This window comes from Apteryx mantelli, chromosome 10, assembly GCF_036417845.1.
Source record: "Apteryx mantelli isolate bAptMan1 chromosome 10, bAptMan1.hap1, whole genome shotgun sequence".
NCBI lineage: Eukaryota > Metazoa > Chordata > Aves > Apterygiformes > Apterygidae > Apteryx > Apteryx mantelli.
Genome location: NC_089987.1, coordinates 2,994,553 through 3,015,490, shown reverse-complemented (window position 1 = coordinate 3,015,490; position 20,938 = coordinate 2,994,553). Strand labels below are relative to the sequence as shown.

The 20,938-nt window shown below is 47.1% G+C and overlaps 1 protein-coding gene across 3 annotated transcripts in view; it reads right to left on the bottom strand.

Annotated features, from left to right (window-relative positions):
- ZCCHC14 (zinc finger CCHC-type containing 14) overlaps positions 1 to 7,915 on the bottom strand; it is a 57,004-nt gene extending 49,089 nt beyond the window's left edge. For all 3 annotated transcript variants that reach the window (XR_010885275.1, XR_010885274.1, XM_013956994.2), the window contains exon 1: positions 7,352 to 7,915. Coding sequence is in view for 1 of the 3 variants with exons in the window: in XM_013956994.2 (XP_013812448.2) it covers positions 7,352 to 7,915 (564 nt within the window). In the remaining 2 variants the exon portion in view is untranslated. The remainder of the gene's footprint in view (positions 1 to 7,351) is intronic.
- Between the last annotated feature and the right edge of the window lie 13,023 nt (positions 7,916 to 20,938).

The window sequence follows — 20,938 nt, the reverse complement described above, 5'->3', positions numbered from 1 at the left end:
AGCTTACTGCTGGATAGGCTGCAAGTGCAACCAGTTCACTCATGCTGTGCTAATTCAAGGCACTGTTATTTTAGACTTCTGGTGCCTCAAGCTTACTTCAGAAATGAAATACAAAAAAGGTAGTATTTTTTTTTCTTTCAAAGTAAAATATGGATCAAATCTGAATCTTACAAATCAATCCTTAAACACACCTCAAAATAAAGCAGGCACATAGCTGCTTATAACTAGGACCCTTAGAGAGATACTGCCCTACATCCCCAGCACAGATGTACATGTCCCTGATTCTTCACCTGTATGTTACTAAACCTGAAAGCATAGACCAGAGAGGAAAAAAGTATCTTAAACTTCCCCAAAAAAATTCAAAGTGTAACAGGGTTCTATCTACTATAGAAGTCTTTTACCCTTACCTACATCTGCCTTTAAAATGTTAGTATTTGGTTGACTTCAGAGCTGTTGTACTTACGTTGCCAGTATATAGGTGGAAAATTGCCACACCATGAGGCCATATACATGTTTGGGAGGTGAAAGGATAATCACAAAAGGCATAAAATCTGCTCAAGTATAATCCAAGCAATGAGAAAACCATACATCTTTCCCCAGTACAGTATTTCATTGCCATTCCAGTCTCTTCAGCAACAATTCACAAATTAACAAGGTTGACAGAAGTAATTCAACAAGTCAAACTCACTGAATTGTACTGTTTCTTCCTCTTCCTTCCTCCCCCCTCAAAATCCACTTAACTAATAGCTAGAGTGCAATAAAACTACTTATAGTGGAAAAACAAGACACTGGAAGATAATTCATAATATACATGAGAAATGTTCGCTGTTACTATTTATCACCATGACTTGGCAGGTCTTTAATTAAAATTAAGATCTCACTCCTAAGTAATTGATCCTATTATTTCTGGATCACTTCAGCTTGCTATAAAAATACTGCAACCCTATACTGATCAGCACAACTGTTAAAAAGTTTATCCCTTCAAATGCTTTTTCTTGGTTAATCATAGCAATGGGACTAGAGGAAAAATGAATTACATTTTAGCACAAGGCAAGAACAAGGAATTCAGAGGTTTGCTCAGTACAAGACTCATTCATGAGGAATACAGATCTGGGCCATATCAACATCTCTTTGCTAGATTTAATACTTTTCTAATCTAAATAGGGAAAACAGTTGCAATTCAACTTGTTTCCTCCAATTCTTTTATGAGAGAGCAAAGTCAAATTCTTGTACTTTAAAGGAGACAATGGATCTCATTGACAGTCAAATTAGATCTAGCATTTCCAAAATAAGATTGTCTTCACAGAAAATTTACCTGTATTATTGGGAATAAAATTCCTCTATTTCCTTTGTTTTAGGGGGAAAAGATCCTCAAAAGCAAATACTAAAATATACACTGCAGCATATAAAAATAGATGACTGCATATGCCTCTTTACCAGTGCATGTTTAAGAGAAGTATTACAAGTACTGCAGCACTAAGCAGCCCATAGAAGAATCAGGACCATCCTGCCAGAAAAAGGCAGTGCTTGTATCTATTTTTCAGCTAAAGGATCACAGGATCCATTTAAGCAATTCAAGCCATTTTTAAGAACAAACTCTTAACCAAATGGACAAGTACTTCCCAACAAGGATGCTGTTCAAAACCTTTCAAGCTACACACTGGAATGCTTGTTAGGTGCGGTTACCTACTGCTAGCTCTGCTTTATGATCTACATACAGCTTGCACATAAATCAGTTTGTAGTCTGGTACAGTTCAAAGCGTACAATACCTTACAATAGGCGCTTTTACTCCAGAACAGATGAGGTCTATTTCAATTTTGCTTAACAGACAATTACTAGGTAATTAGTAAGGAGAAGTTAGAGCAAATTAAAAAAGTAAGGAAGTAGAACACACTCCTAAAGCAAAACTTCATTCAGCCTGTGCAAAAATTGGGAAGGCAGTTCACGGAAAAAACAGCATCATTATTAGCTCAACAGAAGGTTTTTTTGGCTGTTCTGTCCCTGATGTTTGGATGTACAGTCCACTTTCCAAGCAAACTAGTTTAGGTTCTTAAAATCAAGTTCATCACGTAACTTTATATGATTAGGCAAAATGAATTTGGTGGTAATAAATACTGTTAATGCAAGGGATCATTATCTTTTTTTGATGATTCCCTTACACGTGAAACTCATACTTGTGAAAATTTTACAGGTTCAAGGCTGAACCATTTTATCTGAGTCAGACAAACTCAAAACAAGAATATCAGCAAAATTATAGTCCGAACTAGAAGCCTCAGATTTCTAACTGGAATGTCAATAGGTACGTGTAATCCATGTGGCCTCAGGTACCTAGAATACCAAAAGGACATGCAAGAATAGGCATATGCCACCAACTGGAAGCTAAAAGACCTACTCCTAGCTCCTGAGGTTGTGTTTCATGTGTTTTTAAAAATAAGATTGCTCCTCGGATAGCAACAACTTCTCTTGTTCCTGGATGAATCTACCGATACCAACAAATAAACAACTCTAATTCTAGATTGCAATTGCTATTAACATGGCAAGCTATTAAAGCAATATCATCTTATGTTGGCTAGGAGGCTAAAAATTTTTCATGATTTATTCTACCCCTGCAAAGCTAGCATAAATGCCATACAGGCACTTGACGTGCATCATTTAATAGCGAGATCACTTGCTCTGTGAGGACTGTAACGACTCAGTTTCAACCTACCAAGTAATATTTTTGTTTCCAGCTCATCATTCCATAGATAAAAAAATCTGTGCAAAATACTTCTGAAGAGTGTGTAATTACAATCACCTGAACCAAACGGTGCAGAAATAAAACAGCACTGAAGGTATTTGAAATGGACACCTCATAACATCAGCTCTACACAGTTCCCAATACATAGTCTTTAGCAGTTATTTCTAAATTTTAGATGAGCCTATGGAATTAGCACGGGTGAAAAATAGCATCTTATGCTATAAGCTTGAAATAGACATTGGTGCAGAATTTGGAAGCTGACTGGGCAAGAGCCCTGTTCCCATTCACAAGATATCAACCCGAAAACAGCCACATAACTACAGTGTCATTGACTTGCTTCCTTTCAACTCCAAACTGTAGTCAGACCTACTATTTATTGCCCTGGTTCTACAGCTGAGGCCACAACCCAATCATTGCACTAAATGCCACCGAAGTCAGCAAGAGCTCCTATCACAAGTCAGAGCAGGCAGTAACTAGCCAAAACATTACCTTATTTCACTGCTTTTGTGGAATGATCTCAATAAGTAGATGAAACAACTCTAAGGAATACAAAGCAACAGGATCATGAATAACTCCTCTAGCCCCGGGTAGGTCTTCAGTGTTACTAACTGATACTAGACTTCTTGACATGAAATGTTAGCCCATGCAGAGATTCATATCATGACTAGATGAGTTCCAGTACTCAAGTAGGTCCAGGTTAGCTTGGACAGCTTTATGTCATTATATGAAATACAGACATAAGCTTAAGGGTTTCTGTATAGACAGCAGCACTACAGCCCCAAAAAACATGGGTGAATAAAAACTTTACACTTTCATCCATAAAGATGTCTATTGTCACAAGATGTACATAACAGAAGCCTGAATGGGTGGCCCAGGACGTTGGGAGAGGTATCTGTTTTGAGATGCATCTCCCTCCTCTCTGGGGGTCACAAATTCAGCAGTGGCAATTTGCATACCAGAGCACCTGGCCGTGTACATGTATAGCAGGAAGCATTTGGCTCCTGGTTTTCATGTGCCCCCTGAGCCTTCCAGCTCCACCTCCTCTATGATGTGAGAGCAGCAGCTTGCCGTTCTAAGCATCACACTATACACAAGGCACAGAAAAAAGCCTTCAAGATGCTGCTAAGCACTGATGAGAACACCATTCTCAGTCTCCTTCCTGACAAAGGTAATAACAGACAGCTGAACAAAGTCATCTTAAGAGGCAAAAATGGCCTGAAAACTGTCAGCTGGATCATTTTCAGTTTAAAAGAATAACCTATTTGTTATGGTTAATCCCAGGAACAAATGTTTTAAATGGCACCATTCTTTAGATATGTATCTGGGCTTAATTTGAAGATGATTTGCACTATTTCAATTTTTAAAAACCATACAAACCTTATTAGACCTTATGCCTACAAGCAAAAAAGTTTGAAGAATCCACAACTCGATCATGAAAGCATTAATGTCATCCAAAAGCAGAAGAAAATACAGAACAAGGAGCAGAAATCATCTTTATAGAGATTGAAGCAATAGTCTGTAGTTTTCCCTACTCAGGGCAAGGAAATTTAATTTTGTCCTACCACCAAGAAACCATGAATCTAATATTTACTGACCTACTTGAAACCAGCCATAGCCATCTTTTCCTGGATAGTTCAGATTCACATAGTCCAAGAATACTCTTGAAATGCAAAAATTAAAGCAAAGCGTTATGGGCAGCTGCAGGGAGCCTTCCTGTACTCAGCAAATGCAGTAGGCAGTAAAAGACAATGGCAAAAAGTGGTTTGTACTGCTAACCAACTTTAAAGCCCTTCCCCTCCCCCAAAGCAACCTGAGGAATCAGGTAATTCTTGCAAGTAATTTTGTATCAATTGTTCACACAGTTGACTATTAAACAGCAAAATCTCTCCAAAAGCAATAGCGTAAGTTTTGAAACTCAGGTTTGGGAGAAGGGAAGAGGACTGCAAACTCCAATCCTTTGGAAAAAAAGTTTTAGCTAATATGAAAGTTGGGTCACACTTTAATAGGATTGGCCAAGCAGAAGGAGCACAGAGATATTTGTCTCTGCAAAGTGAACCAAGCACTGTTCAACCACCTGACAACTTTTGCATCGCTGAATAAACACATTAAATGTGAACAGTTAGGAATGTTAGCAGGCCCCAAGTTATAAGGAAAAATAGGTACTCACACAAGTGTTAGCCCCTGCTCCCACACTCAGCACACGGGAAACACTGAAGGATAACTTCCTTTGCTCACAAAAAGCTCCCTCTTTGCATGCCATTACACATCCACTCCATTCTAGCTTCTCAGAGTTTCTCAGGACTTCAAATAGTCACTATCTCTGAAGCTCATTTTCAGAAGATGAGCTCAAAGAGTGCTTGGAAATTTAGGTGCAGCATTCATACAATTTAACACACAGTGCTAACTTCAAGTATCAGCTCAGTGTAGCTCAAGCTGTAGTAAAAGCAGCAAGAGTGATGAGAAAGCAATGAGAAAATGCTGGCTTTGGGGAAGAAATTCTCCTCCAATTCTGAAGACAGCTAAGAGCACAGGACTTTTGGCAGGCAGCAGCCCAAGGCAGCTCACGTTCTCTGGACATCTGCATTGGTTTTTCTAGGTGATGTTACAACGCAAGTATTGTCACAACATAACTTGGTAACATCACAAGATCTAAATCCACAGTATTGGAATTTATTTGTGCATATTTAAACAAGGCTGAATGGAGCAAGACATTGTTTTTTCCACTTGCTTCATCCAATCCTTGTTTTAAGCCAACTTCTTATTCTAAAAGTAGCAAAATTAACCAGCTATCAGCATCTAAAAAGTTTAATAATCTTAAAAAAAGAAAACTTGCATCTGTTCACAAAGAAAATGCAAATTCAAAAGATAGTAAAAGTAAAATAACACTTTTTTTTCCCCTCTCAACTAATGTGTACTTAGCTACCAGTATTCTTCAAAGCCAATTTCTAAAAAATTCATAATCCTTTTTTTCTTAAAGATAGCCCTTGAATGTATTCAGAAGAAAAACAACAATGATCAAGTGACTGTACTGTACAATTTACTGCTGGCAGGAAAAATGGAAGGATGGATTCTCCGTCCATCTTAGAATGACTTAAATAGTGCCAGACTTTTTCAGCTACGTAAAACCTGTGCACTATTTGTGAGGCTATGAAAGTATGCTCTAAAAGGTATTCATCCCTGTGTAGTTTTATCTTTTTTTCCTACTTATTTTGGAAAAACTCATGTATGATTTACAATCTTTCCTTTCAAAGTTAGGGCCCAAACGTCTTTTGAGTAAGGAAAGTTACAAGTAGTTAAGTATCTGTAAGGAAGCTCCTTCTGTTGCTATATTATACATCCTCTTTCAAGTATTCTTTCCATCTATATTTTATTCACACAGAGATTTAAACTGAAGAAAGAGCCATCCCTGGAGTCCGTTTTTCCTTTTGAAACAAAATGTCAGGAACAACTAGGGTTTAAAGGCATAGCAAGGAAAGATGGAAAGAGAAGAGGCTTAACAATACTCATCCAAATTTTAAAATTAAAGCAGCTGTCCAAAGAAACAAAACTGTAAGTAGATTTGTATTTAAAAGGAAAACCAAGCATACACTTCTGCCTCAGTCTGAGGCTCAATGCTTAACTTCAGTTGAATCTGTACTGAGGTACAGAGGGCTGTACTGAGCCCTCAGCAACAACTTTATTTAGGATACTATTCCAATACAGGGTTGTTTTTAGCTTTTAGGTATACACCATCTTTCCCAACAGAAGATGGGTAACATCCCTTCACGGTAATCTGCTGACTGAGTCAGTGCATCCTAAAAAGCTACCGCCTGTCAACTGATCAAGTGATAAACCCACTTAGTTGGTACTTATTTTGAAGTTTAAAGCAGGTTAAATTCAGTCGAGGCAGTGGTTTAACTCCATAATTTGTAGCAGGCTAAGAGCACTTAAACAGTCAGTAACATCTCATTACTAACAGCATATCTTAAAGTGTTACTGTCTAGCTTAACTGCTTGCAATCGAATGAACAAACTGCAAGTCAATGATGGTGAACCACTGGCACCAAGGTCAACATCAGAGACATGCAGGACGACAGGGAGCCACAACATTTCTTTAAATTAAGTTCAGGATCAGAAAGTCACAACGTTTGCCATCATATTTGTCTAAACATGACCCAGACTCACCAAGATGTCTTTGCCACTGGACAGCTACTTCCAAAGCTGATCCTCTCTTCCAACTTCTTCCAAGGAACGGCTTTTAAATAGATGCTTACTCCCATTTCTAGAGATGTTACACGCTTGCTTCCCCTACTAAATCACTAGTCTGCCATGCAGCTGGTAGGACAGCCCCCTCAGCAGAAGCCTAACCAGGAACAAATCAGTTAAGGATTATACTGCTGCCTGTTGATCACCTTGTGAACACCGTCTCATTAAATGGCATGAGTCCACAAAAACCTCTGTCCACCCCCTCTTTTTACCCCCGGGTCCACCATCCCATCGACCGAGCAACTGATCCCTGCCAGGCTCTCAGGCTGCCATCTATTACCAGAAGGCTGGCACTAAAGGCAAGAAGAAAGATTTGGAATAAGAGCGGAAGCCGCCGCGCAGTGCCCTGCAGCAACGCAGGATACCCACCTTGTGGCACCCGGGATAGGTTGCCATGGTGTTGAGGGTGGAGGTGCCGGGGTTCTTGCTGGTGCTGGCCATGATGTTCTGGATTTGGGTAAGCTCTTGCCTCAGCACCTGCTTCTGGTGGAAGCTGAACGCAGGGTGGTTGGATGCCATGGTGAAGAGCAGGAGGAACTCATCGCCCGTGCGGCCCTCGTTGAGCTGCAGCCCGTAGTTGTTGATGACGGAATCGATGTGAGTGAGGGTCCGGAAGAGGACCCCGGCCGCCTCGCGGTGGGCCGAGCCCAGCAGCGCCAGGGACACCAGAAGTTTGCTGCGCACCACCTCGTCCGTCAGGTTGGTGAGGCTGCCCAGGTCGGCGGGGTTGTTGGCCTTGATTTCGGAGTCGCGCAGCGAGTGGTAGTCCTTGCGCGCCAGGTCCTCCAGGCAGGCGCCCAGGAAGCGCAGCTCCAGCGGGATGCAGAGGTCCAGGAGGCCGCAGAGGAACTCCACGCGCTGCGGGGAGGGCAGCTCGGAGAACCAGCGGTACACGCCGTCCCGCTGCAGCCGCGGGCACCGCTTCTCCACCATGGCGCCGCGCCGGCCCCCGGCGCCGCCGGGCCGCAGCGAGCACGCCCGGGGGGCGGCGGCCGGCGGAGCCCCGCGGGGGTCCCGCCAGGCCAGCGCCCCGGCGCCGCCGAGAGGGCCCGCTCCGCGCTCCCGCCCCCCGGCGGCGAGGGCCGAGGGGGGGCGGCGGCGGCGGGCCGGGCCCCGGCCGAGGGCGGCCGCCGGGCGAGCAGGCCCGAGCGCCGAGGCGCGGCCTGGCCGCGGGGTCGCCGCCCGGCAGGGCCCGGCGGGCGGAGGGCGGCGCGGCGGCCCCGAGCAGGCCTCTGCGCTCCCGCGTCCTCCCTCACGGGGCGGCTCCTCGCCTCAGCCGCCCGCCGGCCGCCTCCATCCTCCGCGCAAGCCCGTCCCGCCGCGCTGGGCCCCGCCGCCGCCACAACCGCGGGAAGAAGTAATCCCTCGCTGGGAGGCAGCGGGCAGGCGGAGGCGGACGACGGCGCCGCGCGCGCACCGCGAGCCCGCGGCGGAGGGATCCCGCGGTGAGCAGTCCCAGCCGGGAGAGCAGAGCAGAGCAGCGGGGCGGGGGGCAGGGAGGGAGAGAGCGAGAGGAAGGAGAGACGGAGCGCCTTCACTCCCGGCCTGACCCCGCGGCGGGCCCCGCCCATCGCCGCGCCGATTGGCCGAGCCCGCCCGAGCTGTCTACTCGCGCCCCGCCATTGGCTCCCTGCCTGCTCCCCCACCCTCTTCCGCGCGTAGAATGGTGGCGTCGGCCGGGCTTTTAGCGCCTTGTAGCTCCTCCCCCCGGGAGCTGATTGGCCGCGGCGTCCTTTAAATAGGGGAGGGGCGGGAGCTGCCGCCTTTTGTGTGTGGCGGGTCCGTTGGCGGTTGGGTGCGGCGGCGCCGCCCCGAGGCCTGTGAGGGGGCGACGGTGGTTGCGCTGCCCGGGGAGCGGGGCCGGGCTGAGCGGTGACCTCCAGGCCCGGCCCTGCTCCTCTGGGCTGGCCCGGGAGAGGAGATGTGGAGTGGGTGGCTCTGTCCTCATGGCCCAGGTCTCATATGGCAGCAGCCCTGGGTGTCCATAATGGAGCCAGAGAGGACCACCATGTCCTTAACTTTTCCAGTCTGTCTCCACTGGTGTCTGTCAGGGCTCTCTTGCCTGCCTCTACGTCATCTTTGGCCTTCCTCTTTCTTTCTTTCATGGTAGATGTGTTCACGCTGTCCACTGATGCTAGGAAGCCTATCTGTATTTTTCATTTATCTCCAATATGCTGCAGTACACGATGTCTTTCTTCCTTGTTCTGTCAGAGGCTTCCTAGGTTCAGCCTTGAGCCTAAAGGGATAAACAGGGAACAGCTACAACGCCTCATTTCCCTGCCCTTTGTTTGTGTTAAGATAGCAAAGTATGAAGCACGGAGGCTGCAGGGTGGTGCGGGGAGCTGTAGTACGGCATAAGCTGTGAGATGTATGATGCCAGCATCCAAATAAAGCTTTTGGCATGAGTATTTGCCTCAACAGTCTTCCTACCGAACCGAGCAGCTCTCTGCTGTCGAAGCCAATTTGGCATTTGACTTCAGATAGTCTCCAAACGCAGTATGGGAACACTAGAGGCTGTGAAGACCTCTTAAAACATTATTTTTTCCCCCCATATTCCCACAGCTTTATTCTAAATGGAGATTCTGGCTACCAGCAGTTTAGATGTGTACATTGTAGATTTTGAAGCAGCATTACTGTCTTCAGTGCTGGATTTGCCTACAGGTTGCATGGATGGTATCCCGCAACCAGGAGGCAGACACGTGATTTCTTTTCATACGTTTTTTTCCTGTGACTTAGTTGTGCGTCTGTTGTAGCCCGGTAGCCAGACTACATATCAGTTAGATAAATGACATGGGTGGAGATCTTTTAAGTGGAGCAGGCCAGGAACAAGGTTTTTATTTGTGACCCCAGGCAGAAGAAGGATGATTCCAGACTTGATTTTTATAGATTTTAATCTTCTTGGAGGAGGGATCTTGTCTTTACCTTATGCAGAAGCAAACGAATGCAACATTGTTGCAACACAGGCAAAAAGAATAATGTTTGTATTTTTATAAGCACAATTTCACTGTGTCTTGAGTTCATAATCTGTGAACTTTATGGGGTGCACACGATGCCAGAATGTGGACTTCTTTCTTTTACATGAGTTGTGTGCACACTTGTGTTTGTATTGTATAAGAGAAAAAGGCTTATTCCTTTGGGTGATGGTTATTGGAAATCTCATTATACACCTTGCTAAGATGAATTGCTGCACCACAGAAATTCCAAATACTGGTGTTTCATCCTTTTTTTATTTCCCTTCAGAATATCGTAGTCTATCAACTGCATTTATTGAAGTCTTACTGAAATGCAAGAGAAAGCCGTCCAAGGAAGCTTACTGGGATTACATAATGTCATATATTGTAAAGCCACACAGCTCCGCTTCTGTGAGGACAGCTCTGTTAGGCTTCATCATTGCAGACTCCTACTCTGAGAGGGTCCTTGAAAATCCCACAGCCTCTCTCTGTGCTCTTTCATTGTAGTGATCCATCATGCACTTCCTTTTCCTGGCATGCCCAGCATTGTCCATTGGAGGAAGGGATCTGCAGAAAACAAAGGAAGTGCTCAGTCCCTTAGGAAAGGTTCGCACTGGATTGAAGCACAAGCCAGGCAGTAGGCATAAGGATGCCGAGTCCTTTTGGTGGCCTTTCTGCTTATGCTGGTATCTTTATCCCAGCATTAATCCATCCTCAAAACACCACACTGTGCTCAGTCAACTCAAGTATCTGATGTTTACCTGGTCTGCAGCAAGTTGAAGGCTTAACCTTTTTTGCTTGGGAAGTTGGCCTAAGCCTGTGCCTGAGTGCAAGTTTGTGAATTTTACTGCTAAGGAGTGAGTCTGTGATTTACAGCTAGAGCAGAAGTTGTCTGACTTAGATGCCAGACAGTAAAACAGATTTTAATCTGAAGTGTATAGGAACTGGGAGCCTTTTCTCTGCTTGGAAGTGCCTTTGGATGAAACCCTAGGAAACCAAAAAGAGCGTGACATATAATTCTGTCACAAGCCACCAAGAATTCCTGGCTAGCCAGTGGGCAAAGCAAGGAACCACCCTGAGCAAAATAAATCAGCTTTGTAAGAGCTCATGTTACAACTCGCTCAAGCCGGCAGGTTGTAATTGAAGGTCGTTCTGGGAAGCAACTGGTGTCTGTGTACAGCCATGTTCCCTGAAAGAGCACAGTTCACTGGATACCAAAGCTGGCTCGTTTGTTTGTTGGTGTTATTTTATCCCCAGATCATCCTATTTCCTGCATCTTCTCTCTTGGCGTAAGTTCTCCTGATAATCTTTGTGCATGTCTGGGACAAACAGCTGGGGAAGATTCCTTGCTAGAGTAATCAGTAAACAATAACTGAGAGTCCAGTTATTTTCCTTTTTCCATATTTTCAACACATGCAGAAGCTGTTACTTTCTGAGTGTCCCAGTCAGGCTAGAAGTGAGTCAACACTGTGCACATCTAGCTTAGTTCTCACCTGCTGGCTTAAGAATCTGAATTATTGTACTCAGTATTTCTGGATCCTATTTAAGCAAGGAGCCTGACTGAAGTGCTGCTTATCTTTAAACAGCACATCGGAGCAAACCTAGTCAAATCCACCAAGATAATTTCTTCTTCATGTGAACCTGACTCAATGCAATACTGCTAGGAAGGCTGGAATACCCAAAAGTGTGTAAAAATTAACTGAAATAATTCAATGTGAGGTGGGTGACTGAGCCCTGTGTAAAAACAGCTGTTTCACTTTTTGATCTATCTACAGAGGTAGTAGGAAATGAGAATCTCTACCCATTGACATGGGAGAACTTTGGTTAGGAGGCTGCTGGTTAAAAGGCCTTTTGAGTTACCCAACTGTCGTCCTGTCCAGTGCTCCCAGCCCACAGGACTTTTCTGCAGGGGACCTTTCCAGAGCTTTTGTGTATCGGCTTTTAAAAGTTCTTAGGCTCCTTTGGGAGGCTGTTTGACACTTGTCATTAAATGTGCAGATTTTTCTTTGCATGTTTGGCATTTTTGGACCTCCCAAATATGATTTAAATCATAGCACTTCTGCCTGAAATTCAACCTGGCAATTCTAAGTCTTCTGCCAAAATAACCTGCAAAGCCATAGATAAAATTATGGCTTTCTTCATGTCGCTGAGTATTAGTTAGCTGTGATGGATTCCCTGCCCTCACGTGGCTTCCACCCAAAGCCAACTCTCCTCTCTTTCGGGACTGAATCCTGTCCCAGACCATGTGCTAAGAGAAAATGTATTTATCTATATACATGTAAAGGAAACCTGTCAGACCAACTCTGTAGGGAGAGATACTGTGTGGTTGCGAGTGGGATCCCTGCAGCCCAACTTTCACCCTGAAAACTGAACTTTTACCCTGCCGGCTCCTTTTGTGCTGCTCAGCAGAGACCCCACCACCCCGGGCCTTTCCTTTGCTCTGTCCCGCCTCTCCCGACCTTTCTGCTGCCGATCATCCCGCAGCTCCCTCCACGTGCCCACTTGCAATTGCCCTTCCTGGCTGCTCTCCTGCAAAAGGTTGCTCCCTGCTGCCAAGTAAAACTGCCCGCTTCTGGCCAGCCCCATGCTTTGGTGAAGTCCTCTGATCCTGATGCTCCACACAAAACTTCCTCGTCTTCTTTCCTGCTCAGCTGCGCTGAGTGACAGTAGTAACAGCCTTGCACGCTCTCTGTGCTGTTGTAAGTAGAAGGAAGATAAATATTGCTATTGCATGTTCACTCCAGTACTGGAGTGCATGCTCGTTATTTCCTGTAAGGTTCCTCACAGATGCTGGGATTGGAGCTCTTGGTTTTGAAAAAATAAACAAACCTCAGCTTTGAAGCACGTAGAAAAATATCACGTGGGCTTTGCAAAAGAAAAAGAACACCCTAGGGCCTGCAACATCCCTTGCAACGTGCCTTTCAACTCAGGAAACGAATCCGTTTGATTTGGACGGGGCCTGGTGGAAGGTGTCCTTGCCTGTGACTGCAGCAAAAGCAGGGTAGACTAACAGGCTCAGCCTCCAAAAGCTGACAGTGATGTGTCGGGGGGGTGTGTGTGTGTGTTTGTGTCTGTGCGTGCGCGCGGGTGTGCGTGTGTCACTGCCCTCTGCCGGATAGACTCTGGCAGACACACGCATGTCTTTACATTGAGGTTTTTCTCTCCGTTTTCTCCTGCTAAAGGCATCACGGGTGGTCTTGCCTCTCACTAAGAAAAGGTACCCCCTCGATCACCACCCCGTCTCATCCGTCACCTTTTCAAATTCAAACTGAGAGTCCGCTGCAAAAGAAACATCCCTGGTTTTCCATGACTTCTGCTGCCCTTGCTCGGGCCTTCCCCTCCCTCTCCCTGCTCTGCGTGCCTGGAAAACTCTTCCTTCAGGCAAGGCGCTGATGTGGGAGCCTTCGCTGAAGCTACTGCTGCCGGGAACGGCCTCCCTGCTCCTCAGCGTCCCAGTCGCAGGACAGCGAGTTCCCCTTGACTCCTGCTCTGAGTTTTTCTGTACCTCGGTCTCGCCCCGGGAAGCACGTTGGAGTGGCTCTGCAACGCGAGCCTGTGCTGCGAGCGTTTTTAGTTTCCTATTACGTGGGCTAGCGCAGCTGTTTGCCGCGCTGGGATCCAGGTCGCCAGAGCCGAGAGAGGGGCAGCCTGTGCCCGTGAGCGAGGCGCGTGGCCAGCGGCTCGGACAGCCCGGAGGGGTGTGCAGCTCCCCAGGGTAGACCCCGACCCTCCTCTCCGCAGACCGATTCCAGCTCTCCCCATCTTACATTGCACAATGTTAATTTGCTCTTAGCCTCAGCCAAATCATTTTACAGCTGGAGAAGGAAGTCTGGAAGTATTTACTTGAGTGTTCTTGTGACATTCCTTGGGTTTTTTTCATATCAGCTCCCTCCTGTCCCTGCTTGTGGTTGGTATGCCACTAACCAGCTCGGCCCTTTTAAAACGCTCGGGGAGGAAGCATAAGAGAGAAAGGAGCAGGCACAAATATTTACCAGAAATGAATGTAAAGTTCAGGGTTTCATTGCAACATTTGAAATTCATTCCACACTTGTTAGTTAAAGAAATCATCTGCTCAGGCAAGAAAAATAGCGTCATCTGCCATACCTGCTAGCCCCACACTGCCAAACACGTCTGTGCAAACATCAGATATTTACGTGTTGGATGCACACTGGAATTGCACACTGGGGATTATTTCCTGAAGGAACCCACAAATAACTTCTGAATGACAACCAAAATGAGAAAATTGGGATTGGTTCACAGGCAATTCATGAATAGAAAAAGAGATGAAATTAGCTGAATGAACTGTTCATTATGCATTATTCAGCCAGCTGTACTAATTAGTGCCTTAAGGACTGTTCCTGTTCCCACTGCAGCCAACTCCAGAACTCCTTTTGATTTCAGTGGGAGCAGGACAGAGCCCTCAGAGAATGGGCCCGGTGCCTGCTTCCTTTGCGGTGCCTTTTTTTTTTTTTACTATTGCTTATTGATTCCAACTTTTTGTGTCTTCTATTAAAAGGGCTACTTCTAAAATGTCCTGCATGATAAACCATTAATTGCAGGAAAAGAAAAACACCACCAGTCCCAGAGTGGGTGTCTTATGCCCAGTGTGTGCTCTGAAGGGGAAAGTTTTTTACGCATGTTCTGGCTCTGCTGTTATCCATGCTAGGTGGTACCAAGGAGCACAGAGGCTTGATGGTTTTCAAGGCCCGTTGGAAAACATGAATCAATCCAGAAATGTCACTAGGGCAGAAGGTGCAGGAATTAAATGTTTGCACTCCAAGCCCAGAGCTTGCAGCTGGGCATTCGATTTTTTTTTTTCTGTGTAATGACAATGTTTATCTCCCACCAGAAAGTTATTGCAGCACAGTTTTTCTGTGAATGCAGCTATTTTAGAAAAAGACACCAGTTCAGACTGGTGCACGTGCCACTGTTGGAGCTGCTTCATGTTTTAAGACTTGTCTCAATAGCAGACTGCTTTGTTCCGCTTTCAGATATATAACACACAGTATTGTCTGCGTTGGTCTCTCCATCAGATCACTTGTGCTGGTGACCAGATTAAGATGCTATATTTTCTTCCTTTTCTCACCCTGGGCAGCCAACACCTTTAGGAGAAGCGCAGCCGGGCTCTGGTGTTGCTCATGGGAGACCGAAGTGTCATTTTGTTTCATATTGCACCAAACTTTGTTCTGGGTTGCAAAGTCAATGAAACTGGAGAGTCACAACAGCAGCCCATCGCCCACACAATCGTTGCTGCTGGTGATGAGGCCATGGAAAACCCAGGCTGACATTCAGATCCCAGGTTGCATTTGAAGGGCTCGCAGTTAACTGAATTACCCAGTCTCTTAATCTTGCTGCAGAGCAATGCCGCAGAACGCCTGGGTCCCGGAGCTGGCTTGCCTGCTCTGCTGTGTGTGCTGGCGTGAAGCAATCCAGATGCTCTTAACAGCAAGACAGACCTGCATCTGCCATACTACCCATTTAGTCATTCCTTACGCAGCACTGCCTTTTCTCCTAGCAATCAGCAATTTTTATCAGGATGCCTTCCTTGGAAGTCTTCCTGCCCTTGATGCCCCCGGCCCAAGGTGGATGTGTCTCTGTTGGCGACTGTAGAGAATCGCTGGTCAGGGAGCAGACACCAGTTTAGACATGGACACAGGTAGACTTTGCCTGGATTTTGCCATGGTCCAGACATGTGGTGACATCTTTTTTCTTCCAGTTCTTTTGCTCCCTGGGCGAGCAGCAGCCACAGAGCATCACGGTGGTGAGGGTGGGTTTCAGACCCCACAGAGGTGGAGCTGCTGGTGTTTCCTACCCAGCAGACCTCAATGAAGTTGCCTCCTGGCGAGAGAGCGGAGGAGGCACCATCAGCTCAGCCGCGAGGAATCTCCACAGCCCTGTTCCTTTTGGGCTGCTCTCCACAGACTGCCTAAAATGGATATAAAGGAGCCTCGGGCTGGAATTTATTTTCTTCCTAAGACCATCCTTAAAATAACAAACACAAGAAAACTGGTGACATGCAGTACATCTGTTTGAATAACATGGACCTTCTGTCTGTAAAAGAGGAAACTCCAAATAACTCTTTGATTTGTGTTTCCTTTCTTCTCCGTCCTCATCTCCTCCTCCTCCTCCTCACTACTGTATACAAATCTGTTCTGCATGCTCAAAAACACCAGCTCCTTCCCTCCGACAAGCTTGTTTTTATGCCATGTGATAGTTATTTAATTTCCTCTTTGCCTCTAACACAGCTAATATTTATCTTTCCTGATGGGATTGCGTCTTTGTTTATACGCTGGTGTCAAGGGGTAAGGACAGCACTTCTTTAGATCCGATAGACCAAATTCCTGCCCTCTGACTGCGTCTCGTGGAATAGCATCTTCCCCCGCAGGCGGTCCCACAGCAGCCAACTGTCCCAGTTGAGAAGAGCAATTAGGATTTAAATATGTGCTTAAAGTTAGCACACGCAGAAGTCCTCTTCTAAATAGGGACGCTCTCTGAACCGGAGCCAGTGGAGTCACTCGTATGGCAGGCGACGTTCAACAAGAATAAGGCTGTTAAAATCTGGCCCGGCGTTAGCTGGCTGATTGCTTCCCCAGAAACAGCAAGGCTATGAAAACAATGGCTAGTGGCCATTTCTCGGTGTTTTTAAGAAAACCCTTTAAACGCAAAGTTTAAATATATGTAAAACGGAGATTGCAAGGCAGCATTTCCAACGGTTCTGCTGAAATCGATACGGTCCTCAGAAAAACCAGCGTCTTACCAGGTTCTGTGTTTTGTCGGTTTTCTTTTGTTCAAAGCTGCAGTCTAAACCAAGTTATGAACCATATTTTCCTCATTAAATTTGTTTCCTTTCTGCACTCATCTTTTCACTTCATTACCGCAGGCAATTTTTTTAAAGCCCTCATAGCTAATATCACAACTATAGATCTGGGATTTATTTATAGCCCTGAGCTCCGCAGAGAGCTGTGTCTCTGTTGTTGCTGTGGAAACGGGGATTCTAAAAGTAAAAGGATTTTGAAGGGATTCTAAAAGGGACCTGCTGAATTTGAGCACTATCTATCTTTCGCTTCCAGCGGCCCGCCTTTAACTGTGCCTTAAACTTCCCCGGAGAATGCACCCGAGGGGCTCATCTCGTCCTCAGGGGACAGCGGTTCTCTATATGTTTTTGTGATCTGGCGCTTTGCAGCCTGGTTTTTGCTCCCCGCTGCGACGAAGGCAGAGCTCCGGGCTTGCCGCGTGGTGGTGGGCAGCGGTTAAGGCGGCGGATGTGCGAGGAGCGCGGGGCCGGCGCGCGACGGGGGCGACAGCGGCGGGTGCATGTGGCAGCGGCAAAGCCGGGCTCGTTTTGGGCGTCCGAGCCCCACGGTGCGGTGCGGTGCGGTGCGGAGGACGGCTGCTGCTCCCCGAAGGCGGGCGTAGGAAGGGCTCAGCTGGTTTGGGGATGGGGTCAGCTCTGGGAGCTGTCATTCCTCCTCCCCCTGTGCCTCCTGCCCTGCACGGGGCAGAAAACCCAGAGATTCCCTGCTTCGCTATCCAAACACCAGCCCTGCCCCTGGCCCTTCCCTGCCCTTCCTCTAGGAGTAGCCACACGAACCAGCTTTGATCCCAGGCTTTCATCTCCCGGCTAGCGGCATTTATTTCTGCCTGCGCCAGGGAGCTCCTGCAGACCTTGCAAAGGAGCAGCAAGCCGGGCCGAGGGGGCTGCGGCGGGGCTAGCTAGCACGGCCGGGTGTTCGCCTGCCTATGCCTCCAGCAACCCGGCGTTTCGCTAAACTCGCGGTTTCCGCGATGATGCATTTGCCAGGCACGGCGTCGGTCGCCTGTTTCTTTCACTGCCGTTGTTTTTTGGGAGCTTTTTGCCCAGGGAAATAACCGTCTTCTGCACGGCTAAGTTTGCAAACCTCCTGCATATTGCAACAAATCCGCAACTTTGAGATCGGCATGAAACAGTGTTTCCTGGAAATTAGATTTTACTGCATTAGACAGTGATGTAAATTATTTTATTTCTCTCTGGGTGTAGTGTATAAAGGAAGCGAGCATGACTGATTGGCTGGGTCCTACCTACACTCTGCATCTTCTGTTGGCAGGTGAGCGACGAGCAGACTTGCACTTGACAGAAAAGCTGTATTTTACCGTGCGAAGGGAGATTCTTCACCAAGCAGCTGGGGACGCAGGTCATGCCACGCTCCCTCCAAGACTTTCCTTCGCAGGGCTTTGCTGGGACGTGTGGGCCACCTTTTAGCACAGGCTGCTTTTGAGAGAAGGAAAACAGCGTCCCACGTCCCAGCTCGCCTGGCCCAGCTCCGGCTGCTCTCAGCTGCAGCATCTCCCAGCACCGCCAGTGCCAGTCTGCGGCTGGCAAGCAGCAGGAGGTGAGAAAGTCTCACTTGCAGCCCTTGGCTGGCAGTTAAGATCAAGGTGCAGGAGGACACCAGCCTGCTGCCCAGAAGCAGGAGCCCTGATTTGGGCCAAGCCTTTCCTGGCCTGCTCTGGCGTCTCCCATGTTAAAATCCACCTGACAGCAGCAGGGTGCTGTGCCTGCCATCACGTGAGTGTGGCATTAAAAGGAGCAATCAACCATTCCTGCTAAACTTTCTCAGACTAGCTGAGCTGCCCATGGAAAAGCCTGTCTCTCCCCCCAGCAGCCCCAGATCTGAGCCAGGCTCCCAGGGGAGATGCATGAAGCCAGCCAGCGTGCCTCCCCCTCCACCCAGCCGTGGGCTCCGTGAGGTTGCCCAGCCGCCACAGGGAGCTTGTATTTGCCACCACGTAGGCTTCTTCCATGCCTTTAAATGTCACACGTCCCCCCGCCTGGTAACAAATCTTGGGAGAGCTCTGCTGGAGGGCTGCGGGCAGGACTTCCCGGCTGCGGTGTCACTTTCTGGCAAGAGCTGAGCTTTAAAAAAACACCGTATAATTCAAGCAGTAGTTCTGCTCGGAAACTAGCTCCAGAGCCACCTCTCTAACATGGGCCGAGATTGTTTTTGAGGTGCGTCCAGGCTCCTGAGCTTGAAAAAATAACCCAGAAAATGCCACCATACTGATGTGGCCAAGGGAAGGGAGGGGAGGAACGGGAAGGACAGGCAATGTAACATGACTGGTCCACCAGCATGTGTCTTAAATTCACGAACAAGGCACAAATGTCAGAGCTGATTAGCTATTGCCTTTCATTTCCATAAGTAAAGCAGCAAGGCGTTTGTGCACTGGCTTCCAGGGCTCAGGGGCTCTCACCAGGCAGCCTCTGGTTTCCCCAGAGCAGCCTTGACATTTGTTCAGCACATTCTTCGGGCCCGTGCTGGCATGGGGTGTATTGTGCCTGGCTAAAAGTTATTACCATGATATTAGATTAAAAATAGAAAAGCAGGAGCCAATACTCGCGGGCCGGTGGAATGGCAATTCAGTGACTTATCTTTTCCATTAGAGGGTGCCAGGAACCTACTGTTGCTGCAGACCCCAGAAATCATGGGAAACTCGATTTTGTCCTGTGCATTTTGGGACCTGGCAAGTCTATCTGATTTCATGCTCGCAATGCCCATACTTTCCACCCAGGCCCCCTGAAGTGACTTGGCTGTCATGTGAAACGCAAACGGGGAAGAGTTGGTGTGGCAGCTGTAACTCAAAAGCACATCGGCAGATTATAGCACACTGCAAATTCGATAAGAAGAAGCCCTCACAGCGTGGCGTGTGAACAGGAGCACCCTTCATGCTGGTGAGACTCGGGTGAAGTCCACTGTCCCAGGTTTACTCCACACTTTAGATCATCCACATATGGGAGCCGGTGACAACAGGACAGAGGAGCACATGCTCAAAGAACTGGCATTGCTCAGCCTGGAAATGTGAGGTCTTTCTGGGGGCTGGAGCTTGGGGCCGGAGACGTGCAGGAGGCTCTTCTGAGCAAGGCTGGTCACCGTTCCCCCGCATCCATGGGACACAGAAACTGCTACAGAGACATGAGCTAGACATCAGGTGAAGCGCTTTAATGGAGGGTTGCTAGTCCCTGCACACAGACCTGGGGGGCGGCATCCCTTTGGGGACGAATAAGACAAAAGTGTGACCATCACTTGTCAGGGATGGCCTCTACGTAATTAGCCCCTCCTCAGGAAAGAGTGATTCCCTTCCTGCAGCGCTTCGCAGCCCTTCAGCTCTGAAATGGCCAAGTCTCGCCCATACATATCTCATCTTCTCAGCCCCTGTGTTTTACAGGGCAGAGGTGTGTTTCGATGAAGTGAATCTAACAGCATGGTCCAGCCTGCCCAGGGATTTTAAGCATTGAATGTAAGCATGAAATTATCATAAAATACTAGTTTTAACCACAAAAGGTGAAAGAACGGTTAATAGCTTTAGTGATCGATGCTCTGGGAAAAGTAGTCTGTATGGTTACTGCTTTTTTGTGCTTAGTTCTAGTGATGAGGGCAGACACTACAAGGCTGGGGCCCATCTTCTAGTCTGCATCTGCCAAAAATCATCTGACCTTGATACAACACAGACAACCTGAGCTTCAAATGGGTCAACTTCTCCATCCTACCGGGCTGCCAATTCAGAGGGGCAAAACAACTGAGGTCTGCGCCATATGTAGACATAGACACCCAGCAGTATTTTAATGCTTCCTCAGTTCGAGGGGAGTAAAGGGGGTGTTTACAGGGCATCGCAGCTCTCCAACTCTCATGATGCAACATGTTTGACCAACACAACTAGGGGCACTTGGTCTCCACTTCTCAACACAAGTATTACTAAATTATCAGCAATGACTACTTGCAGGGTTAAAAAATCACATGCGAGAATCTGGAGAAATTAGGAAATCAGTCTTAACAGCAAGAGATTAAAAAAAAAAGGGAATTTTAAAAAAGGAAAACAACCCAGTCCTGCCATTTTGGGCTGCTGAGAAAAAATGCTGATTTTGGCACAGAGAGTGGTAGAGCTGGCTCAAAGACTTCATTTTGGTTTTGAACCTTTTGGAAAACAATTCTAAGATTACAGTTTTGTGGGAAAAGCATTAGTGAAACTATTC